General features: G+C 40.0%; 1 protein-coding gene across 1 annotated transcript in view; it reads left to right on the forward strand.

The window, feature by feature from the left end:
- Nucleotides 1–567: 567 nt before the first annotated feature.
- SLCO5A1 (solute carrier organic anion transporter family member 5A1) overlaps nt 568–23,279 on the forward strand; it is a 57,659-nt gene continuing 34,947 nt past the window's right edge. Inside the window, exons 1-3 of the mRNA XM_072411072.1 lie at nt 568–741; nt 8,329–8,663; nt 8,754–9,758. Of these exons, the coding sequence (XP_072267173.1) occupies nt 8,768–9,758 (991 nt within the window). The 5' untranslated portion in view covers nt 568–741; nt 8,329–8,663; nt 8,754–8,767. The remainder of the gene's footprint in view (nt 742–8,328; nt 8,664–8,753; nt 9,759–23,279) is intronic.

Genomic DNA, 23,279 nt, shown 5'->3' on the forward strand with positions numbered 1-23,279 from the left:
ATTGCGGATCTCTTGCATGCACAGAGAGATCAGCAAGTTTTTTTAACAACCTACGCCACTCTATTTCGCACCTGGGTGGAGTGACGTAGGTAGAGAAGATGGCAGCTCCAGGATGGATGCCAGGAGGACGCGGGTCCCGACGGAAGACATAGATCAGACTGCCCTGCGGGATTGAAGTTAAGTGTATTTTTATTTAGGCAGTTTTCAGTTTAGTTCCTCTTTATTATTGCTGGCATAGATTATGACTGTCCATGTCCCTACACCTGTCACCTGTCCCATTCTTGCAATGTTTTATACATCAAGCAGATACAGAAGATACAGCCATGATCCCACAGACCAGGTGTTGTGATTGCTGGTAAATCCCCTGACTGCACCCCCCCCCGTCCTCCCCTTCGCCCCTCCAGCACACTGCGCACCCCGGGGCCCCCCGCACCCCCAGCTCCGCTGTCACTCAGCAGCCAGGCGGAGCTCCCAGCAGGTGGGGCGGGGTTACGATCACAGACGGACAATGGACATGCTAGACGCTGATTGGCTGCCGTTCTCGGCTCTGCGCTGTGATTAGCTGGCTGAGCTGCGCTTGCCCCTTGCATCCCGCTGGAGCAGATTGATAGAGGCAGCGGAGTGTCCGGAGAGCTGTGCACCCATAGGGACACCGGGGACACCGGCCATCTGCTGCAAGATACACACCTCCAGGAAAGCCCGCATGGTGAATAACACACACCGCAACAACTGGCACACACGGTGAGTATTCAACTTCTGATTCATACTGATATGACCCCCTGACCGCATGCTATAGCGCTGACCAGAGCAGAAGCCATGTATTGCGATCCTACCACCCCTGCTATGTCGCATCTGTCCCTAGATCTCAGTGCATTCATTAGAAAAAAGGGAGGGAGTGGGGAACAAAGGCACCAGCAGAAAGGATGAGATTACACTGAGCATGGAACAAAGGGGGGCAAGGGAGGATTGCCCTGGTACTGATTGGGCAATGTACAGTAAGCCCTGGGCACACAGGGGGGCACATGGCAGTGATTGGTTGTCCCTGCCTGGGGTTTCCATTAAATTGTCCACTATGAGATGTGCCTGCTGTGACCCCAGTGTCTGGATACATTCTGTGCATTGTCACCTCATTAGATTACTGTCTCCTTGTCCAGTGTCCTGGCACCCATTTCCTGCCCTGCACCTGCCGAAACTTTAATATGATCTCACTGGGAATAAAAAAAAAACCTGGTAAAGGGAAAAGAACACTTTGTAGCTGGGATTTTGTACAAGTGGCGCTGATGGTAACAAAGAATCCTCCTTACACTGGCTAGGATTTCATTGTATTATTTCCCCCGCTGTTTTCCTATAGCAGCCAGCAGTCCATACCTTGGCCCGGCTATGCTGAGCCCTGGGCATGGCATTTGGCTTGGCTCTTCATTATCTGATCTTGGCTGTATAACTCAGTTAGGTATTTGTATACTGCGCTGAGGTTTTCTGCTGGCCATACACAAAGCAACATCATAGCCATATATTATTATTATTAATAAACTATATTTATATAACCGTTCAATCAAAGAATTCTAAAGTACTGATTGGGACCTAATGAAATGGTAACCATTGGTACTGACGTAAAAATTTGATCTGACATCTGATCGATATTAGTATTTTTTTTTTTGAGAGCATTAAAGCCCGAATTGGTTTGTAACTGTAAATCTCCAATTTCTAGGTTTGGGATGAGGATCTTATCTTTCTGGCACAGTAATTAACCAGAGATAGATGATGATGGAGTGGAGCCTTAAGCTACGTACACACTTGCAATGGTTCTCGCCTGATAACTGGCTCAGGGACGATATCAGACGAGAATCTGAACTGTGTACAGCGCCCGTCCTTCATCGTCCGAACAACCGTCCTGGCGGATCCATGGACGTTGATCGACGAACGATCATAATGCAAGTGAAGGGGGACAGCGAGCACTGGGGTGCCGCTCCGTCGCTCTCCCCCTCCCCTCTCCATAGAGCAGAACAGTTCTGTATGTACAGCACCGTTCATGCATCGTGTAGTCCCTAGTCGTTGTAAAGAATCGTGAAAGATCCTTTCCAATGATTGCACGTGTGTATGCAGCTTAAGGTATGTACACATGTGCAATCATTGTCGTTGGAAAAGATCATGAAAGATCCTTTCCAACGACAATGATTGCACATGTGTACATACCTTAAGCTGCATACACACGTGCAATCATTGGAAAGGATCTTTCACGATTCTTTACAACGACTAGGGACTGCACGATGCATGAACGATGCTGTACATACAGAACTGTTCTGCTCTATGGAGAGGGGAGGGAGAACGATGGAGCAGCATTTCCCTGCCCTCTCTCCCCTTCAGTTTCATTATGATCGTTCGTCGTCCATTGTCCATGGATCCGCCAGGACGGTCGTTCGGACTATGGACGATGGGTGCTGTACACACGCAAGATTCTCGCCCGATATCGATTATCAGACGAGAACAATTGCACGAGTGTACCTAGCCTTAGGCCAACCTTTTTAACGAGGGGGACACTTGAAATATCTTTCAGATCTTAGGGATTCTTTGATACAGGTAAAATATTTTCAGCTCACAATACATTACTGTGGTGGTAAGTTGGAAGAATGCTTCTACATACAGCCAAGAAGATCTTGTGTATCCATGGTATCTGATCCTAGAGGTCCAACTTGCTCATGGATCCTCTAGTGCAGTGGTTGCCAACCTTTTTGGACCCACGGACCCCTAAATTTACTGGCTCTGGATCACACATGGTTGAGAATCACTGACCTTGGCAATAAAGCAGAACCCCCCATACTTTTATTTGACATTAATAAGAATTGCAATAGTTACAGAAGAAAAAGTCACCTTATTTATATTGCCTGGGGTTGATTTGCGGGTGCTTGGGCTCTGTAATGGATGATACATCTAATAAGGTAACCATTCCTTTCCTACCTATTTTATTGTTTAACATTAGCCTTTATTTTGGAGGTTCCCAACATCCCGGAATTATCATGTCATAATTCTAGATTTGTAAATACATTTATGAGGTCAAATGGCCATATCAGAGGATGATTTTACTGAAACCAAATCAAAACCTTAGATGACGTTGACCTATTTTGACCTATGTTGAATCTATTGTGCCCTTAAAGGACCCAGCCAGACTTCTGTTCGTCACCTTTTTTGGGATGCTGATGTCTATCCATGCAAATGTAATGGTCATCAGAGAGAACCATTACACCTGAATAGAGAAGCCAGAATTTCAGATGGAACCACAGAGAGCATATACTTTTCAGTTTTACCGGAAAACGATATAAAGCTGGGCTCAAAACACAGACAAAATGATGCATTAAATTGCATGAACTAGGGACAATATAGAAGCTTTATAATTTGAATGTAATGGAAACTCAGTTATATGATATTACCCAATGAATCATTTAGGGTGTAATCAAAGTTAGGAGTATTGATCTGGTTTAAGTTTAAAATTTCCCTTGAGTGGGGTTGATTTACTGAAGAAGTTTAGTTTGTTGACTTAGCAAAATAAATTATCACTCTGCAAGGGATAATGGACTTGAATGAATGTTCACTTTGTAGAATGCCCAATCACGTGCAAAGAAATGTAAAAAAAAACCACAAGACTTTTACTTACATATAATTAGATGGCTGAAGTCAGCAGATCTTCACCTTATTCACTAAGCTTGCAGAGTGAATTTTCAGTTTGCTGAATGAAAAGCCTAATTTAGTAAATCAGCTTTCTGTGTCAATGTACATAGAAGTGGATCAATACAAAAAAGGGGGGCAGTAATGTATACATGCACCTCAAGAAGGCATACAGGTGTACTAGGTGCCTTCAAAATTGTAATGGGAATCTCTGGTCTATTATAAAATAACAAACATTTTTTCCAAAAATATAAAATATTTAAAAACATTCATTAAATGTCATGAGATAATGTTGTGATATAAATTTATATTTACACAAAAATATGCTCAGAGTAAGGCTAGGTTCACACGTTCTCGTCAGATAATCGGCTCAGGGCCGATATTGAAAGAGAATCTGGTGTGTGTACAGCGTTCGTTGTCCATCGTCCAAACGACTGTCCTGGCAGGTTCACGAACACTGGATGATGAAGGATCTTAATGAAAGTGAAGGGAGAGAGCACAGCCGGGTGCCGCTCCATTGTTCTCTCTCTCCCTTCTCCATGTAGCAGAACAGTGCTGTATGTACAGCGCTCATTCATGCATCATGCAGTCGTTGTAAAGGATTGTGAAAGATCCTTTCCAATGATAATTATGGCACGTGTGTACATAGCCTTAGTAAAGCGGTAAGAACAAGATACGTGTTGGTGGTTCCTTCTTTCTGAACATAAAATCATTTTTGCCAGCCCCTCAGTAGTTAAATAGAAAATGACAAAAGAAAGAGGGTTGTTTTTTGGCAATAAGGTTTTATATATGTATATATATATATATATATATATGTATATATGTATGTGTGTGTGTGTGTGTGTGTGTGTAAAGGTACAAAAATTTCCAAAACAGCAAGAAATCAAAATTACAGATCATATACGAATATAGTTCTAATGTGGTTGAATAAGCATTTTTCTAAAGAGGTTTTTCTTAGATCCTGAAATTGGGTTTCAACAAATGGAAGGTGCAGGTATACATCATAGCATAACAGATTGGTCTCTAGGCCCAACGCGTTTCGCCAGTTAGGCTTCCTCAGCAGCTAGTGAAAACCATCGGGTAACCATTATATAGAGACATAGCATATACATTGTATTAAGTTGTCTCAGAGGTCAGCAGAATATCACAAAAGTAGAGTATGAATTATGCTGCGTTAGTCATCCCTAGATTGATATATAGAGCTGCCTCGACTCTCTGGAATGGTCTTCCTCGTCCTATTAGGCTTGCTCCTACTTTCTGCTCATTTAAAAGAGCGCTCAAAACCCATTTTTTCAAACTTGCCTACCCATCTTCTTCTGTCAATTGAAACCATCACTACTTCCCACCACTACATATCTCACATCCTTTGTGTGTGAAATTCCCCCACCTACTAGATTGTAAGCTCTTCGGGGCAGGGTCCTCTCCTCCTGTAGCAGTGTCTGTATTAGTCTGTCATTTGCAATCCCTATTTAATGTACAGCGCTGCGTAATATGTTGGCGCTATATAAATCCTGTTTATTAATAATAATAATAATAATAATAATAATAATGGCTAGTACAAAATAATTATTTAAGAAAAACGATATGTTTTAAATAGTAATGAATAAATTGAACAGTTTGTATAGCTCAAAAGTATGGGATGCCTTAAGATTTTGTCTAAGATTATAAACAGATAAAACGTACCTAATGATGTTGTTAAAAAACTTTTGGAGAAATGTTTAACATGTGGATAAGAGGAAATGACATCAGTTCTCTAGTGCAGTGATTTTCAACCACTGTGCCGCGGCACACTAGTGTGCCATGAGAGATCTTTAGGTGTACCGTGGGAAATTATCTAATTACCATTGTTGAGTGTCTGTGCTGTAGTGACTGGCAGAGTAATGTAATACTCTTCCATGTCAGTGGGTGGCAGTAGGTAACAGTTTTCTTGTTTATTCTTAAGCTGCGGTAAACACACTTCCAATTTTTGTCGTTGGAAAGGATCTTTCACGATCCTTTCCAACGACAAGGGAGTGCACGATGCATGAACGGTGCTGTACATACAGCACCGTTCATGCTCTATGGAGAGGGGAGGGGGAGAGCGACGGAGCGGCACCCTGCTGCGCGCTCTCCCCTTCCCTTTCATTAGGATCGGCTGTCGTCCATCGTCCGTGGATCCGGCAGGTCGGTCGTCCAGACGATGGACGACACCGCCTGTACACACGGCAGATTTTCGCCCGATAATTGGCCGATGCCGATTATCGGGCGATAAAAATCTGACGTGTGTACGTAGCTTTAGAGACAAAAGAATTAGCTACAGAGTGTCATTTTGTAACATTTTTGATTTGTGGTGTGCCGCAGGATTTTTTCAATGTAAAAAAATGTGCCGTGGCTCAAAAAAAGTTGAAAAACACTGCTCTAGTGGGCCAGTCTAACCCTGCCAACAACTAACCTGTAGTATGTCAACTCTCTTAGAGTGAATATTCCCTTGCTTTAGAGAGACCCCCTTTTACTTCTCTGGAGCTGGAAGTGACAGGAAAGTTTTAACCATTTCCTATTCTATCCAACACTAAAAAAGTTTTTCCTTTACATTTACTTTAACTCAGGCAACAGGTGGAGATAACTCCTGCATAATTGTTTATAAATGGTCACCATAATTCATTACTGGTTTGTAATTAGCTGAAGAAGTTGCCTGTTAGTCACCTATTTGTGAACCAGCAAGGTAGGGTTTTATTAGCTGTAGCATGGAAACAAATCAATGGCTAATTGCAAGAATTCATTTTAGATATTGTCTAATTTATGGTTTGCATTTAATAATAATGTAATGTTTTGAAAAGTCAATGTAGAAACACCTATACAATAAAAAGTTCACCTCTCATAAGATTGTGACCCTTAACTTTTCCATCTTTAAGGCTAAATAATATTTTATTGTTATTAGCTTTAAAGTGAATCTGTGGTCAGGCTATGGATTTTCAGGTCATTGCATATTTGTGCATATTAAATGAAGCCTTCATTTCACTGACCTCTGTAGCACCCAGCACTGTAGAGCAGTTAATCCCCAATGTTCACTGCTTTAATGGTGACTATGTTCAAGTCAGTTCTCTAAAACAGCTCAGCCCCCACTGATCCTTTCTTTAGCAGTACCTCACCAGCCTTTAAATTAGTAATGTACACAAAAACACTTTGCTTTAGGAGGGGAGAAGAAGAGTCAATTGATTTGCTTAGAGAATAACATGATACATTTTAGTGCCTCTGCTGTGTACTATGAGGAAGAATTATTTCCAGTGGCTGCAGCTATAGACAATAGTGTATTTTTTAGTTGAACCTCAGCCTTGTCTTGAACCAAGAAGCAAAATATTAGTAGATTATGCAAGCTTTAATTTTCATAATTTGATAACTTCAGTAAATGTCTGCAAATGACATTGATTGTATAGACACAATGGGCTTGATTTATGAAAGCTCTCCAGACTTGGAATGGATCTGGTCCAGGATTGAAAACATATGCCAACTAATAGCAAATGACTTTTAAGAAATTCTTTCCAAGTTTCCTCAAGTTCCCTATATTAGTCTATCTACTTTAGTTTGGGAGAACTTGAATAAATCAGGCCTAGTGGTTTATATTGTAGTATATGTATATTGTCTAATTGATGAGGCCTTCTGTAGCCAGCATAAAAGCTTCTGACCTTCAGCTGGGCTGGTATAAAGTCTGTGTAACTGCTGGGAGTCATTGTAAGTAAAACCCTAAATTACCAGCCACATTATGGAAATCTCCTCTGCCTAATAAATGTCTTCCGTGATTCATTCTGGGAAAGCAGATGGCATGTAAGGACCAAACAATAGAGGAAAGAGATTAAAGGAAAAGAAAGAAAAAAGGGTGAATGATCCATTTCTGGTGTCTCTAAGAAACTTTGTCTTAGTGTTGGCCATATGCATGGCAATTATCAGCCATTTGGAATCCCTGATAGAAGTGTTTAGCAGAAATGAAGCCAGTCTATCTGATGGGTTTGATGGACAATCAGAATGTTGTCTATTTTGAAATAGAAACTGGACTTAAATTGCTCAAATGTTCCTTTTGATGGGTCAGATTTATAAATTGGTCCAGTTTTTATTATGGTCCGAGGTGACATATATTTACTGATTGCAGTTTAAAAGCATGTAAACCATGTATATTTTCTACTTTATCTTACAAGTTCTATTTAAAGCTGTAGATGCAGAATTTTGTTTTATTCAATTGGCATTTGAAGAGCTAAATGAAACAAGATCCTAGTAAAATGAGCCCTAATTTAAATATCTTTTAGAATTCATTGGGGTTGTTACATGGACAGAAGTCCATTATGATATTACCACATCACTGAAATTGGTTGCAACTGCTACAGGGCAAGCGTGGTACTCTCTGCGTCTGTTGTCTTCCCTACAGCAACTCATTTACTTCTTCTTAGTATACATTCAGGTACTCTAAAAGTAAACTCAGCTGGTCTGTAGCTTATTTGAAATATTACACCCTAATTGCTTTCCATTTCTCCAGAGTTCTTTAAGAGCAAAAATCAGTAAAAATCAGGGCAAGAGAATAGAAACCGTAATGAAGCTTAGTGTGCACAAACAGCACTTAAGGTTCTTATAAGCCTCTGCTGTGCTTTGCTGACAGAAGCAGTATGCTGACCTTCTTTGCTTTTTCTCCCTGCATTACAGATCAGCAAAACTGCCAGTGGAAATATTTATTGGAGACAATGGGGACGAAAGAACTGCTGTTTGTGGTGGCACCAGGACTGTAAAAGATGATGGTGTTTGCAGAATGGCCAAGTATAATATCATGGGGCTGAAGCCTGACCTTCTATAATGCCTCCTCTATATTGATCATCAACTTATCCGGATGGAACAGTTCACAAGGTATCAGTACAGGAACAGCTGTTCAGCTGTTTCGTTGTTTATCCAGAGGACATTTTTTGGAAAGACTATAAACTTCCTAGTAACACCTTCATGGATAGAAAAAGCCCAGTGCCGCATCTCTGACTATCTATAGATAGGTAAAATGGAAAGCAGTATAAAATGTATTAGAGTGTAATGGCTTTAGACTTTCTTTCATATCATTTCATGTTTTAGTCATTGTGTTTCAGAATATTTTCACACCATGGCTTTAGAACAACCCAGTCCACAGCTGTTCAGTGTCTCATATGATTCTGAGGGCAACAATCCTGAAGAACAGAGGGATCCAGTGGAGAAGATTGACAGCTATCGGTCGCTAAGTTTGCCTGTCCTAAATGGGTGTTGTAAATCAAGCTTTCAAGATAATAAATCAAAAGTTGTAGACACATCACAAACAGCGGTTGGTAGAGCTAAAAGTTTTCTGCATGATGTTCAAGGGGAATCGAACTTTAGAGTTGGCCATCATAGGAACTTATCTACTCAAAGCAGTGCACCTTCTAGTAGGACAATCTTTTCTTTTGCTGCATCCAGTTTTCTAGGTGCAGGAAACACAGATAAAATTGAATCTTCTAGTACTACCAACAATAAAAAAGGTGTGACTCAATCAACAACAATTTCTACAATAAAGAGCAACCGGGGTCTTGGTATAACCTTGACGGATTCACGGTGTTTCCTTGTCTGCATGTGTTTTTTAACTTTCATCCAGTCATTGATGGTATCGGGATATTTAAGCAGTGTCATAACCACTATTGAAAGACGGTACAGCTTGAAGAGTTCTGAATCTGGTCTTCTGGTCAGCTGTTTTGATATTGGCAGCCTTTTAGTGGTGGTTTTCATCAGCTACTTTGGAGGACGGGGGCGCAGGCCACTCTGGCTTGCTATAGGTGGTTTATTTATTGCTGTAGGAGCAGCTCTTTTCTCCTTACCTCATTTCATTTCCCCACCATATCAAATTCAGGAGATGAACTCTTCTGACCGAAATGAAGGGTTGTGTATGAATGGCAATACAACTGCCAAAGATCAATTGGAGTCTTCAATGTGCCCAAAGGACTCAGGAGGGAAAGACCATTCTCTTTATGTAGCTTTATTCATCTGTGCTCAGATTCTCATTGGCATGGGATCCACACCCATCTACACCCTGGGTCCAACATACCTAGATGACAATGTCAAGAAGGACAATGCTTCACTCTACCTAGGTAAGAAATGTGAAATTTAAATATTATTTCATTGCATTACATGTGTAGGCCATGTTTTTTAATGTAAATTACTTGAACATCAAAGTGTTGTCTACAATTTTCATGTTTTCTAATTTCGCACTGACCCTTTCCTCTCAGCAAACATGATAATATGATCTATATGCAATGAAGGTATTATTGAGATAATAATTCATAAAAGTGCATATTTACAGTAGTTGTGCCATTTTCTCACAAATGTGCAAAAAAAATTAAATGTGTATGCACGGCTCAGTGTTGCAAAATCTGTAACCCAAAACCGAAACCATAAAAAACAATTGTGTGAAATCTTCAATCAGTGAGCTTATGAAGTTAGGAGCAGGCAGGAGACAGTAACTGGTTAAGTGACAAAAAGGTAATTGGGGACACAGGGGCACAGTGGGTCTCTGGAGAACACAAGCTCAGTAGGGTCACAGTAGGGTCACACTGGAGCACTTGGGGTCACAGAAGGCATCTAGGCGGACAGGATGAAACAGCCGGTGGCTTTGGCAATATCTTAGCCAAGTCTTCTTGAACTATAAGTGGTGCACATCTATGCCTTTAAGTGTTAATCAGGAGAGTTGTCTACTTATTAGCAAGAGCAGAGACCTACGGGTATTAAGGAATGCTGACATAAATGGGTTCTGCAGAATATAATTCTGCATATACAAGTAATATAGAGAGGAAGCTGGGGAGGACAATTTGATGATGGAGGTAAGTGGGTTTTAAAGGCTTGTTTAAATGTGTTAAATGGTAGGAATAAGCCCAATAAAATGAGGAAAGCCCTGGAGAAATCTTACAACTATGTGTGAGAAGAGATGAGTGAGTAAGGCATTGGTAGGTCATTGGAGGAGTGGAAAGAGTGGTTAAGGATGTATTTTTGTAAGAGGGCAGAAAAATAAATGGGGCACAAGCAGTGGAATTATTTGAAGCAAAAGTAAAAACTGCTTAGTAAGTCCTGACAGGCAGTCTTTTTTACTGGCAGGTCTGACATATGACATAGATCACAGTTTCTCAACCAGGATCCCTAGGGTTCCTCTGGAGTTTCCAGGGGTTCCTTCCTAATGAGCAGTTTGTGTCTCCTAGATCAGTTTACCAGATACCAATGATGTTTGTGCTTATCTGTAATGGTGGTAGAAATGTAAGAGTCATTCTTCCTACTGATCTCTGTAAGATTCTATGAGCTGTGGATATAGTCATTTTTCCCTCTAGAGCTGAAAGTTATTTCAAAGATTCCCCCATGTTAATAAGGTCGGAAAACACTGACCTAGATCATTCTGCCTGCCATGACCTTTTTTGTTTTGGGTATGCACATCCGTCATTCTGCTACATCACCCCCACCTGACTTAGGGCAAATTAGGGCACCCCTGGAAGTAATTACAAAAATCCAAAGCACAAAGTTCATTAGTGTGGTGGTTGATGAGAAGTATGCCTTTTACATTGGTGGCCAGCCTTCAGATATCCAGAAAGATTGATAATGTTGGTGGTAACTGACACAAGAAGCACATTTTGCTCAAGGAACTCCTATCAACCTCTGGAGGAGCGCTAGGGTTCCATGGAACTCTGGTTGAGAAACGTTGCTTTAATCCCTGAAAGAAGTCTGTGCAAAGATGATTACAGAAGTAAATGGCTGCGACAGAGGAATATTGCAGTTGTTGTACCAGTAGAGGGGCACTTTGGCAGGTAATCCTGCCATAATGTGCAATTTTGCTGTTCAGAACCCTAAGCACTGGCAGCAGATTGACTTTCACTTTAAGAGATAAACTCTTTTTATTTATTTTCTTGGAGACTGAATAGGAAGTGAGAGGGGAATTCCTATGTTAGACAGTTGTCAATAGAACATTTGTACACATGAAGAATCCCCCTCACTTCTAGTTGTTGTCTGCTCTAAAATAAGAATTCTCCATCGCTTTCTGTCTTAGTGACAGTGGTCACTAGAACAAAGAGAAAGGTAAATCTCTCTAAAAAGAACAAAAACAGCAATAAAAATTTGCCTACTATATAATATTTTTGTGCACTTTATATATACACTTTATTCATAAGGGCCTACCCAATAACAAAATAAACTTAATCAGAGCAGGGCACAGAAAAAGATCTTATGACTTGTACGGCTAATAGTGGGCTTCTTGTAATGTCTGCTTTTAGGCAGCAATGTTCACTTGCTGAAATGATAATGTGTAAATAAACTATATAATAATGTCTTTTGAGGTTAAAACCACTAATTTTTTAGCTTGTCGCATATGCAGGGTGAAACTGCAGGCACCCTTCCAATTATAGAGAAAGACATAAGGTGGAAAATAGTTCAGCTAAGCCATTTTTGGCACAAGGCAGTAGATGTAAAATATCAAGTTTCTTATGCTCTTCCTTGGCATCCATTTGTTGCAACACATTATCTCTAACATATTGATCTATAATTCTTGAGATTTGCCTTAAGAGACAAAGCAAATGCAAGGTCATATCTGCAGGCTAATGAGAATTCATCTTACTGACAAAATCAAAAGATCAAAAATGTTTCCGAAAAGTCAAGAGGCTCTAGATACATAATAAAAAAACAATCAGTAATAATCTGAATGAGTCTCAAAGGTGACCATTGGCTTCAGAGATTAAAGCATGATCCAAATATTTCCCCATGTGTTTTGAGCCAATTTTGACCATTTAGAGGAATGCTCGGGTCTTAATAATGTTCCTGGTTATGGCTATGCAGGAGGTTGGGGAAACACACAAGCTACAGACAGACCTGGTGCTGTTTCAGGTAGATCAATTCCTTTTTCTTCTTAGCGTTCTCATCAGAATCTTTTGGAAAACTCCCATTAAAATATATTTTTTAGTAAATGTTTAGTCTTTTTATACATACTTTGCTGCAATATTTATTAAGCGCTCTTACCTGAGCATTTGTTTTTCATTTATTTCAAAAAAATTGCAATGTGGCAGTTGCAAATGTTTATGTTTTGCATATCTGTACAACAGAAACCATGGTTCAGAAACACTAGATTAGAATTATCATAAGTAATGACCTAAAATTATCTAAGAGCCTCATGTGTTTCTTGATCACATTCATGTATGTACATGCACATAACAAGTACATATGAAAGGAAGAAATGTCACTTTTTCAACATTTTTTTTCATTAGTGGTTACTATTTACTTATTTTTGAATCCAAACCCAGATCTCTACTTTCAGCCAACAGCTGCCAATACAGTTAAAAGCTACATGCAGACTTCAGATGATTCTCAGCTCAGAAAAAACAGCTGTGCTGGTCTTGGGCATCCACCATGGCATATTGGTGAACAACTGGTTGGGAAGGACATCATAAGAGTTCATGATGGGGTCCCACTCGCTAGTCCCTCCCCTCGTCTCTCCATTGAAGAGAATAGCACTTTGTGCACAAAACTTGTTCATCTGTCACTGGAAATGATCACGAAAAATTATTTCCGGTGAATCATCTGCAATCTATCTGCCGTCTGTATGGGGCTTAGTCCGTCTACTAACAAAGATTAATGGCTGTGTGAGACTGGCTGTGTCCTAGCCTGCAGGTAATCTACATTACTTAGTACAGAAGGGCTTGAAGAACTGAATATTGTTATTGAAATTATTTTATAAACTATATTATTTGGCATAGTTTTTTCTATACTTTTGCTTCTTTGCTGTAAAATTAGGTTTTTTACAAAGCCAATTCGCAAAAGCTAAAATTACACTCATAGTTGGTGGTGTCACTGGCATGTCTCACTTCTTCCTGGAGCTGAACGCTAAAAAATATCAAATTAAAGCTTTTCCATCTTTTTTTTCTTTAGGCGTAGTTAGAGAGCTGCTGTTACAGGTCCAGGTCATTTTTAAACATTGCTTTGTTTAAAAGCGGCTTGTCTGCTACCTGCACTGTAACTGTAGACAAGGAGTGAGAACAAAAGAGGCAAAATAGATGTAGACAAAGAATCCTTTACACTGCCTGGGGTCTGTGATTACAGCAAAAAAGGAAATGCAGAGGTGAGAGGTTATAAGTCCATTTCTGATCTGATAAAAAAATTGGATATAAGATGATTCTGAAGGGAATTCATTAGCCAACTGAATCAAAGTTCACAATTTGTGTACAACATAAGGCTAAATAAGGGGGTAATTTGTAGCCAGCCCATTGTGCAAATAAGAGCTGGGATTACAAGTGCCAAACCCCTATCCATAATAAATAATGCAAAGAATCATGGGCCATTTTTTTTAAATGAGAAAGCTGACTTTGCAGCCAGAAATAATGAACATCCCCAGCAGCTTCTACACTAAATTATTGCATAAACTCATACATTTGTAAAATAGAATCACATTTAAAAAATATATGAATCATTATAATTGGGAGACCTGTTGATTATTGCCCACATAAAACCAATGTCTAGGGGGTAAAAAAGGGCTGTAGATAAAAAGGCTCTATCTCTATTGGGCTTACTTTACAAATTTACTTATTTTTGAACAGGGTCTGGTATAGAATTATCTTATGTCCCCCCCCCCCCCAATGGCAGCCATGGGTAAAAGATCCTACAGGGTGTTGTGGTTGAAAAGACTGTGCAGTGCTGGGCCACTAAATAAAGAACTCAGGAGCTGGGAATAACTAAACCGTGTGAGCTTGACAGAGGTTTATGAGGTTGCCTAATGGAAGACTTACAGGCCCTCTAAAGATGTTGCTTTTGTTACCTAAGATGGGTACAGGAATTTTTATTCTTGTGTCCTCCTGTTTTTGTTTGGCTTTTGATTAGGTTAATTGAATAAAGATGGCAGTACATATTTTAGACATCATCCAAGCATTCATATTTCACAGGTCTGGTTGGATGAGTCAGGTCTGAACTTGAGTTAACCTTCTGTCTGGTAACCAAGAAATTGAGGGGCCAAGGGAGAGAAGTTTGTGTCTCTGATCACACTATAGTTCTCTCTAAGCATGACTTACTGTACTTTATTTATCAGAACATACATCAGTTCATGCAAATAAGACACACTTTTACTTTTATTTTTGTCTGAAACAATTATATATTTGGCTGTCACATTTCCATATGACTGACGTGATTTCTTGCCTTACTTTCATAAAAAATAAAAGGAAGTGTTTGAAGATATGTATGATACATCATTCACTGTGTCCTATTTATAATGTGAGTGGGTGAAATAAATCGAGTGGGAACAGATTATTATTTATCTTTCAGTCTGAGAATTTCGCTAAACTTTACTCCATTAAAGAAAACTTGCAAATATAAAAACATATCTAACCCACCATGCCATGGGCATCCTCTGTTGCTTATAGATTTACATTTACTACAAAGGCAAAGCAATGGGATTGTTTAGCTTTTTACCATACCCAGCCATACAAAATCACCTTCCATTCACTCCCTGGCTGCTCTTTACTTGCACTCTAGACAGCACTGAGTGTGTAAATAACCAGTCACCAAGCAGTCAATCATGCTTGGCTCAGTGGCTAGCACTATCCCAGGTTCGAATCTCAGCCAGGATACTATATGTAAAGATTATATTCTTCCCATGTTTGTGTGGGTTTCCTCTGGGCACTGCGATTTCTTACCCCAAAAACATTCATTTAGACTAATTATCACTCTAAAAAATGAATATAGACTGTTTTTATGACATATGACTGTGGTAGTGACATTAGATTGAAAGACCCTTTAAGGCAGTGGTCCCCAACCTTTTGGAGCTCATCGACCACTAAACCTATGGACTCCAGACTGCACATGCACGGGGAGCTGTGTGTCACTCAAAGGGGAATAAACTTCCCCCAGAGTGACGTCATAACCCGCCCACTCTCCCGTCACTCCCTGGGTGGGCTGTGTCTCTGGACACAACCCACCCACTATCCCATTGCAGGCTCAGACCTGCGATGGGAGAGATGGTGGGTTGTGTCCAGAGGCACAGCCCCCCCACCGTCCTGAGCCTGTGATGCAAATGGGGGATATGGTACGAGGCTCTAGCTGTTGCGCCCCCCCAAGCGGGGTCCTTCTGATCCCACTGGGAGGTGCACCAGCCAGAGCTGCGGACCACCGCTGGTCTCCGTGCTCTCGCCACCCAGCTGTCAGACAACTGGCCGGGGGTTGGGGACCCCTGCTTTAAGGGATAGTTAGTGACAGTGACATGACTATGGACTATTCATAAATAGTTTAGTATTACCAGTAGCCTGCTCTTAATCCAACTAGGGCTTATCAACACATTTGTTTGTGTCAACCCCCCCATGACCACATTCAGTAAACTTATCCTTCCATCTGTCCCCTGCTGGTTTATTCAGAAATCAAGCACCAGCACAGTGACATGGAAGTAGAAAAAGTCCTTAGCCCTCCAAACTTGGAATGTGATCAAAGTGAAGCTCACATAGGGCTTTCTCTCTTCCTAAACAAGGCAGCATGTGAAACAAAGAAATTGAAGTATGTACAGCTGAAAAGGATTGAGGGAACAAGTTAACCTGGTATTTAACACTGGTTACCAATCTTAATGATGCTAAATGTTAAGGATAATGTTTGTCCAGTTTTGCAGTTTCCTGCTTAGCACAGATAAAGCAGCATTTATAATATATCCCACTGTGATCAACTAAACCGACCCTCATACTCTCCAGTGCACAAATATCATCAGATGGAATCTGTTGGCAGAAGCCCAAGGCTTAGGGGGGCTCCCCTCCTGGACATTATTACTGAATTTTAGTTTTTCAGCATTATATTTACTAAAACAATAACACCACAATGTAGAAGATTTGCAACATATAAATCACTTAGGGAATAAGGTGAAGCTCTGCTGAGTTAAGCCATACAATGTCTAAGCCAAAGTCATTTTTTTACTTTTTCTTGCACACAATAAAATCTTCTCTGCTAAGTGTAATTTCACCACATTTACCAACTTAAATGTGAATTTCTAGATAATGATAATGAATAAAACCATAGAAGCAACGTCTCTCAGTAACCTTTGAGTTATTTTTATGTAATAAAAGAAACAAAACGGTCAATTTATAATATGTACATTTATATCCCTCTCTTGATTTACCATACTTTGACCCAAGCTTAGCACACACACGTTAGATGATTGTCGCCTGTGATGAACGGTTGTGCTTGTCTCAAGGAAAATCTGACGTGTACATCAGTCCTGCATTGTTGTTCATCCAATTCCACCATGCCAGATTGACCGATTGAGAACAGCGCTGTGTATTCGTCCTCCCCTCTCCATTAAACAGAATGGTGTTGTGTGTATATTGCTTGTTATTTATCTGTCACTGGAACGATCATGAAAAATTGTTTCCAGCGACAATCATCTTACATGTGACAGAGTAAGGAGAACATTACTAAATAGACTGCAATGTATTGCCCTTCTAACATTTATTTTCCCCCAAATTTCACTTTACTCAAACCCAACCCTTCAGTCTATTTTGCGTGCTACTTTTTTTATTCTATTCTGATCTGAAAAGTGCTAAATACCCCAGTATACATGACTCTGAGATTTGTCTCTGCCCCCTCCTTGATTAAGTCCAACCCCAGAACATTACCTGTCCAATGGTAGTAGTGAAGCTCTTGGCAGGTGAATAATTGAAGGTGGAGCTTGGGTGGTACGTGTCTTAATCTTCACTCGACAATATTAGGGTCATTTGTACATGGTACTGGAATCCATGTTACTCCACTGGAACACAAAGACTGATTTGTCTACATTTTACTAGTATTTCTTTTTGTAAAGGTTCACTTTAACAACTAATTTTATTAACTATTAAAATTTGCTACATTACATTGTAATTTACACATTTTCGTATAGTAAAACAAATGATAAAGTTGGCAGCAAGTATATGTTATGTATGCTGATCGGAATTCTGGAGCATTTTTGTCATATGCCATGGAATGTGTAATGAATATCTATCCACTGTGACTAATTAAGTTATTCTATGCACCAGTGCTTGTTGCAGAGGCTGTCTCATGGGGGTATTAGCTATCTAGGTTTTTTTATTAGTAGACTGCTATCCAGGGGCTCTGCATAGATGTGTGTATAAAGAAAAAGCACAATTCACTTGAAAACCCATACAGCAATTTGCAGCTTTCCTGTGTTTTTATATAGTTTGGTTTCTTCCATATGTAACTGTTTCTTACAATTGAAAACATATTGGCGGAGTAATTGGACTGAATCCTATTCTCTATGTGTCCCATAATAGGATTATTAGATTGTGAGGTCCTTGAGGACAGGTAGCGATATGAATTGTTCAGTGTTCTCTTTAAATCATTGAAATGATGGCGCAATGATATGATGGTGGTACATTCTACTGGGGGATCACACACCATCAGCAGATCTTTTGTACGTGTCATATTAAAAAACAAATCCAGCTAGGTACTTTACAAAACGAAATATAATAAAAAATATACAAGTTTTCGTTAATTAAATAACACAGTGTGCATGTCAATCTTATTGTCATCACATATTAATTTTACAATTGAATTGCAAGCTGATCTGAGGAAGTAAATGAGGCTGATAGTTGCAGTTGTCTGGAAGTGTCTGGAAAAAGGCTGCAGAGGACCTGTCCAGTGTCACAGAGGTGAGCAATGGAAAAGGTATGTTTTACTCTTCTGGTATTAGACAAAACAAGCAATTAATTTAATTTCATTACTATTAAAAATATTTTGGACCTTTGCATTTGGTTCCCCTACACGCTGCAAGGGTACAAAATATTTTTCCCTAGAGTTTGGCATTCAGTAGTGAAGAATACTGAGTCTCCCAGAAATAGAAACCTCATGCTGCTGCAATTATATCCACTCTACTGATCTTGCTGACTATTCTCATTAATCTCATTTGCTCTGGTTTTCTGCATTTAATGGGAAAGGAATTCCTACACATAAGCAGTGGACAATAGCACAGGTTCAGTAATGAATTCTGTGCCACTCCTTGTCCACTGTAGCCATTTTTCTGCTATGGCATATATGCAAAGGTTTGGTGTTAGGCTATACCTGTGAATTGGGGAGCGAAGGCAGGATCACATCACAACCACTGGACTGGCCATTCAAAGATGGATGGCTGGACTGTGGAGTGCCTGGCTAAATAGAGCAGATCATTTCCTAACATGCTGTGACCAAGACGTGTGCCCCCATAGAAGTAATGTTGGGCCCATAAAGATCACTTCCAGGTATAACTTTTACATTCTATGCCACCTTAGCCTTTCCTGTCCTGAACACTCTTTATTTCTCTGTTTAAAGTGTTTCTTGTTCGTACATCCAACAGAGAATTTCCCAATTGGTATTATACTCTGAATGGTACTTGGTATTAATAGTATAGCATTCGAGATTTAGGTTTGTGGGACTGATAGCTGAACTTAACCAAGCGGTAATATTCAGAAAATGCCATTGTGCCCAATCCAGAAAATGCTGGGAAGAATGATGAGCACTGTCTGCTTAAGATCAGGTTTCCTTCTCAGATGCCAAATCAAGTAGCAGCACAAAGTCTTAATCTGAAATGACGGGATCTCTGCAGACGTCGGATCTCGGCATTAGTAAGTGTGTCAAAACAGACTTAAAAATAAATGAGCTGACCTTCCCCATCAGATTGATTTTATCACAGCTGTGTACTGATTCCAAATTCTGAAAATACACTGTTATTCTGAAACTCGGAGAGGATCATCATCCAACCGTTAATTTACTTTGAACTTTAATAATCATGCATTGTGCACCCTTACGGTTTCATTAAAACAGTTTTTATAATAGCTTCACTGGTAAAGGTGATTTTTTGGTGAGAGAGTGGCCAGTAAGAGAGAGAGAGAGAGAGTAAAATATTATTACTTGCTTTTAATTAGGCTATGTTCAGACTGGCAGTGAGGTTGCTGTGAGGTTACTGCTTCCTCATACCAGTGATGCTACAAGTAGTATTCACCCACAGCAGCCTAATAGAGAATAAACAGTGGTGGCAGTGAACGGCTCAGTACTGTGTACTGCCCCCTGCTGTTCAACGTGCAAGCACTGATTCTGAGTGGTTTGGCACAGTGGTGGATTGGCAGAATGGCTGGCAAGGTGCCACCTTCTGGGAGCTGCACAGAATCGCTGGAACCTGCTTGCAGGTCTGAACTTGACCTTATGGTCCTGCAGTCTTCCTCCCATTGGTTCCAGTTTTAAAAAATAATAATTAAACGATAAATATGATAATGTATGACAATGTAATATAAGGACCTCCATATACCTTCTTGTAAAAGGTGGGTCAGCATGATCATGTCAGGCAGCTAGCATTTTCGAAAGGATGTCAGAAATGGCAGCACTTATATTTCTTGTTTTGTAGTGTACGACAACCCAGATCAATCTGTCGGGTGCTTTGGGGTCCATTCACAATAAATAGAACCCCTTCACACCAATGTGATGTCTATGTTACCGTTCATCCTAGTAGCATGGGTGGTAGTGTGCATCATGCATGTACTGCAGGAGTATGAATCAGGCTAAAATCCATTGGGTTTAAATAATTGTATTATTTCTGTTTTCAATCTAGTTAGTGGATGCTGACCCTGGATAAAGCCTAAATAAACATGGCATCATCCTTCTGGGGAAGGATGTTCTAGTCATTAGTTGGAAGGAACATAATATATATATATATATATATATGAACCTAGGTCCACATCCTAAATACAAAGTCTTTTCTTATGGAAGAACTCCTTTAATTCATCTGAACTAAATTAGTAATCAGTGCACCCCCTTACTGTGCCGAGGCAAGGATTCATCAGGCATTCCCTCGTACTGTGCTTGTTTCGTGCTGACATTAAATTGCCCATCTGGTAATTATCTAGGGATGTATTTTGTTCCTTGTGATGTCTATTCTCTCTAGGGATGCAATTTGCTGACACTGTTTGTTGATGTACAGCTCCAGCGAAAGCATTACAAATATTCCTATATTGTTTTTGTCTGCAGTTGTCATAATGTATCGATAGAAACACAGCAGGGCATCATTTGGAGAACTGTGAGCTAATGGATAATGTTGTTTACATATTAGATAAAATAGGAATAATTAACTATTTTACACCATTTTATTGAGATGCGGGAGTATCTACATAGTGATTTAGGATTTTACCCCTCCAGTCATGTGCAAGGAAGAATCATGTTTTTTCCCTTTTCCTTACATGTGATTGGGTATTCATTAACCCTCAATCCAGGCCCATTGCTTGCCACCACTGCTTCTAGGTGCAGGGGACCACCAACCCACTGGTGTAGATGGACCCATGTCGTTCATTGCCCTTTGCAAGATTCTGTATCTATCGTTTATTGACCCTCTTTGAATGCTATCAGGGGACCACTGTACACGTCAGATCTTTGCCCGAGATGAGCATGACTGTTCATCTCGGGTGACTAGTATCTCTTGTGTGTATGTAAGGAGTCAATTTATAAATCAATACATCTGACATTCACTGGTGGAGAATCAATCACTGCCCTTGAAAATATATGGACCTAGAAGATTTTGCACCAGAAAAATCTTTTGGTGAATGTTATATTCATTGCTTTTTAAATTGCTCCTTAAAGAAGGATCCTGCCTGCTACATACAGAAGAAGAGAACACGTGAAAACAGAGCGTCATCCAAATGCGGGATTAAATAAAAAACAAAACAAAAAAGGAAAAAATAATAAGTGGGTGAAAATACTTTCAGGTTTGTATCGCTTATGACAGATTCACTCTATTACATCTGGTGAACGTTGTCACATGGTCTAAATATATCATTTTGAGTTGTCACCAGAACGGTGACAACAGTCCCATCACTTTTTGCCATATTTACAGGATGGAACATGTGGGGAACACAAATAGAAAATTCCTGATAGGAGTTTCCACCATATTCTACTTTATGTATCCTGGCAAGATAAACAGGCATGCTATAATGAAGTCACATACATCCATAAACCCCCAACAAATGATGAAACATTTCCCAAGCAGCGTTGGAGTTGCACTTTAATAATGACTTTGATATGTATGAATTTTCCTGAACTTGTATAGTTTACAATATGGAATTGGCCTGGGGTGTCAATAATAGACGAGCTCCCCTCTCGTTAGTATCTCACCTCCTGACATGTGTTTGCTCCTTGAGATGTTGCTAAGCATAGCACACTATTACTGCCAGTCTTCTCCATACTTTGGTGAGTCAGTGAGTTGCCATGGTGACCAGAGCTGCGTGTGTTCAATAATTCCGTGAATATTAGGAGGTTAGTCGTCACGCCACATAGATCTTCTACGCTAATGGCCTTTGTATGTCTTTTCCATTTGTGTCACGTTGCATGGTAAACAAGCATTTCCTCCAGCAGAGAGTAAGACTTACCGACGGTAATAAATCTGCCAGTAAATACACAGAGGACATATACATGAGTGACCCATTTCATCAAGTTGCAGCGAACTCGTCTGATCCGGGCTTTTCTGTGGGCTTTTTATAAATTGTCTTGGCATTTTTTTTTATTTTTTGATGTGCAACAAGCAGAGATAAACAGATCAGGCTTCGGCAATTCAATCCAAACCAAGCAAATGAAACTCGACCAGAATGAGCTAATTTGGATTGTTAAATTACAGCCATATTTACGCAGGGTTCCATGGAACCCCGGGGTATCTCCAGAGGTTGCTAAGGACCCCTTGAGATGTGGCTGATTCTTCCAATTTACCAGAGCATTAGCCATTAGCAGTCTGTAAGGCTGGGTCTATACGAACCGTTTTACGCATGTAAATGTTCCTACCATGTTTATACGCGTTTTATGTACTTTTATTAGCATTTTAAAGCTTGGCTATGACGCTTTTTACTGCATTTTTTTACTGTGTTTTCCTCACTGAAGGAAAAGGCCTCCAGTGAAATCAATAGACGTGCTTACCCATGATTTTCTGCCTTTTTGCCATTTTTCATTTTTTAAATGTTACAAGGAGCGTTATAAATAGCGCTAAAAAATGTGCCTCAAAGAAATATTCTGATGTAGTTTAGCTCATGGGAATGCATGGGAATTTCAAACTTTTAAAGCTTTAGGTTTAACACTGGGGAAAACATCCGTGTACACTAAGCCTAAGGGTGGCATTTTGATCACCAACAAGGGGGATATTCTTCCCACTAAGCATGAATGTAATGGACATTTTTCCCATTGACCCCAAGAGATGTTGTTTTAATAAGGGTAAAGAATATTAAGAAAGGCTGGTATATTGTTTACACAGATATGGGCATACACTGCATGGTATAGAGAGTCTATAAGGCCCTGGTCTGGCATCAATACTCACCAAACGCCATTCCGCTAATCGACTTTCCTCTTCTCTCCAGACCTCAGTATAGCGTCTAAAGCGCCCATCTCGCTTCTTCTGGGTTCTTTACACTTCACTGGATCTCACACTTCGCAATCGTGAGATCAGGTGAGGCGTCTTCCTGAAAATGTTGCTCAACTGCATTCACGGACTTGGGTGTTCTGATGGACCGCAGATGTCCTTTTGTAACATGTGACACTGCAACCTCCTATTAAGGTGTTTCAGCAAAAGTTTATGAATGCTAAGCAATACCTCTGACACTGGTGCATAATGGTTGAAATTGAGAGCC

This window comes from Pyxicephalus adspersus, chromosome 5, assembly GCF_032062135.1.
Source record: "Pyxicephalus adspersus chromosome 5, UCB_Pads_2.0, whole genome shotgun sequence".
NCBI classification, from domain to species: Eukaryota; Metazoa; Chordata; class Amphibia; order Anura; family Pyxicephalidae; genus Pyxicephalus; species Pyxicephalus adspersus.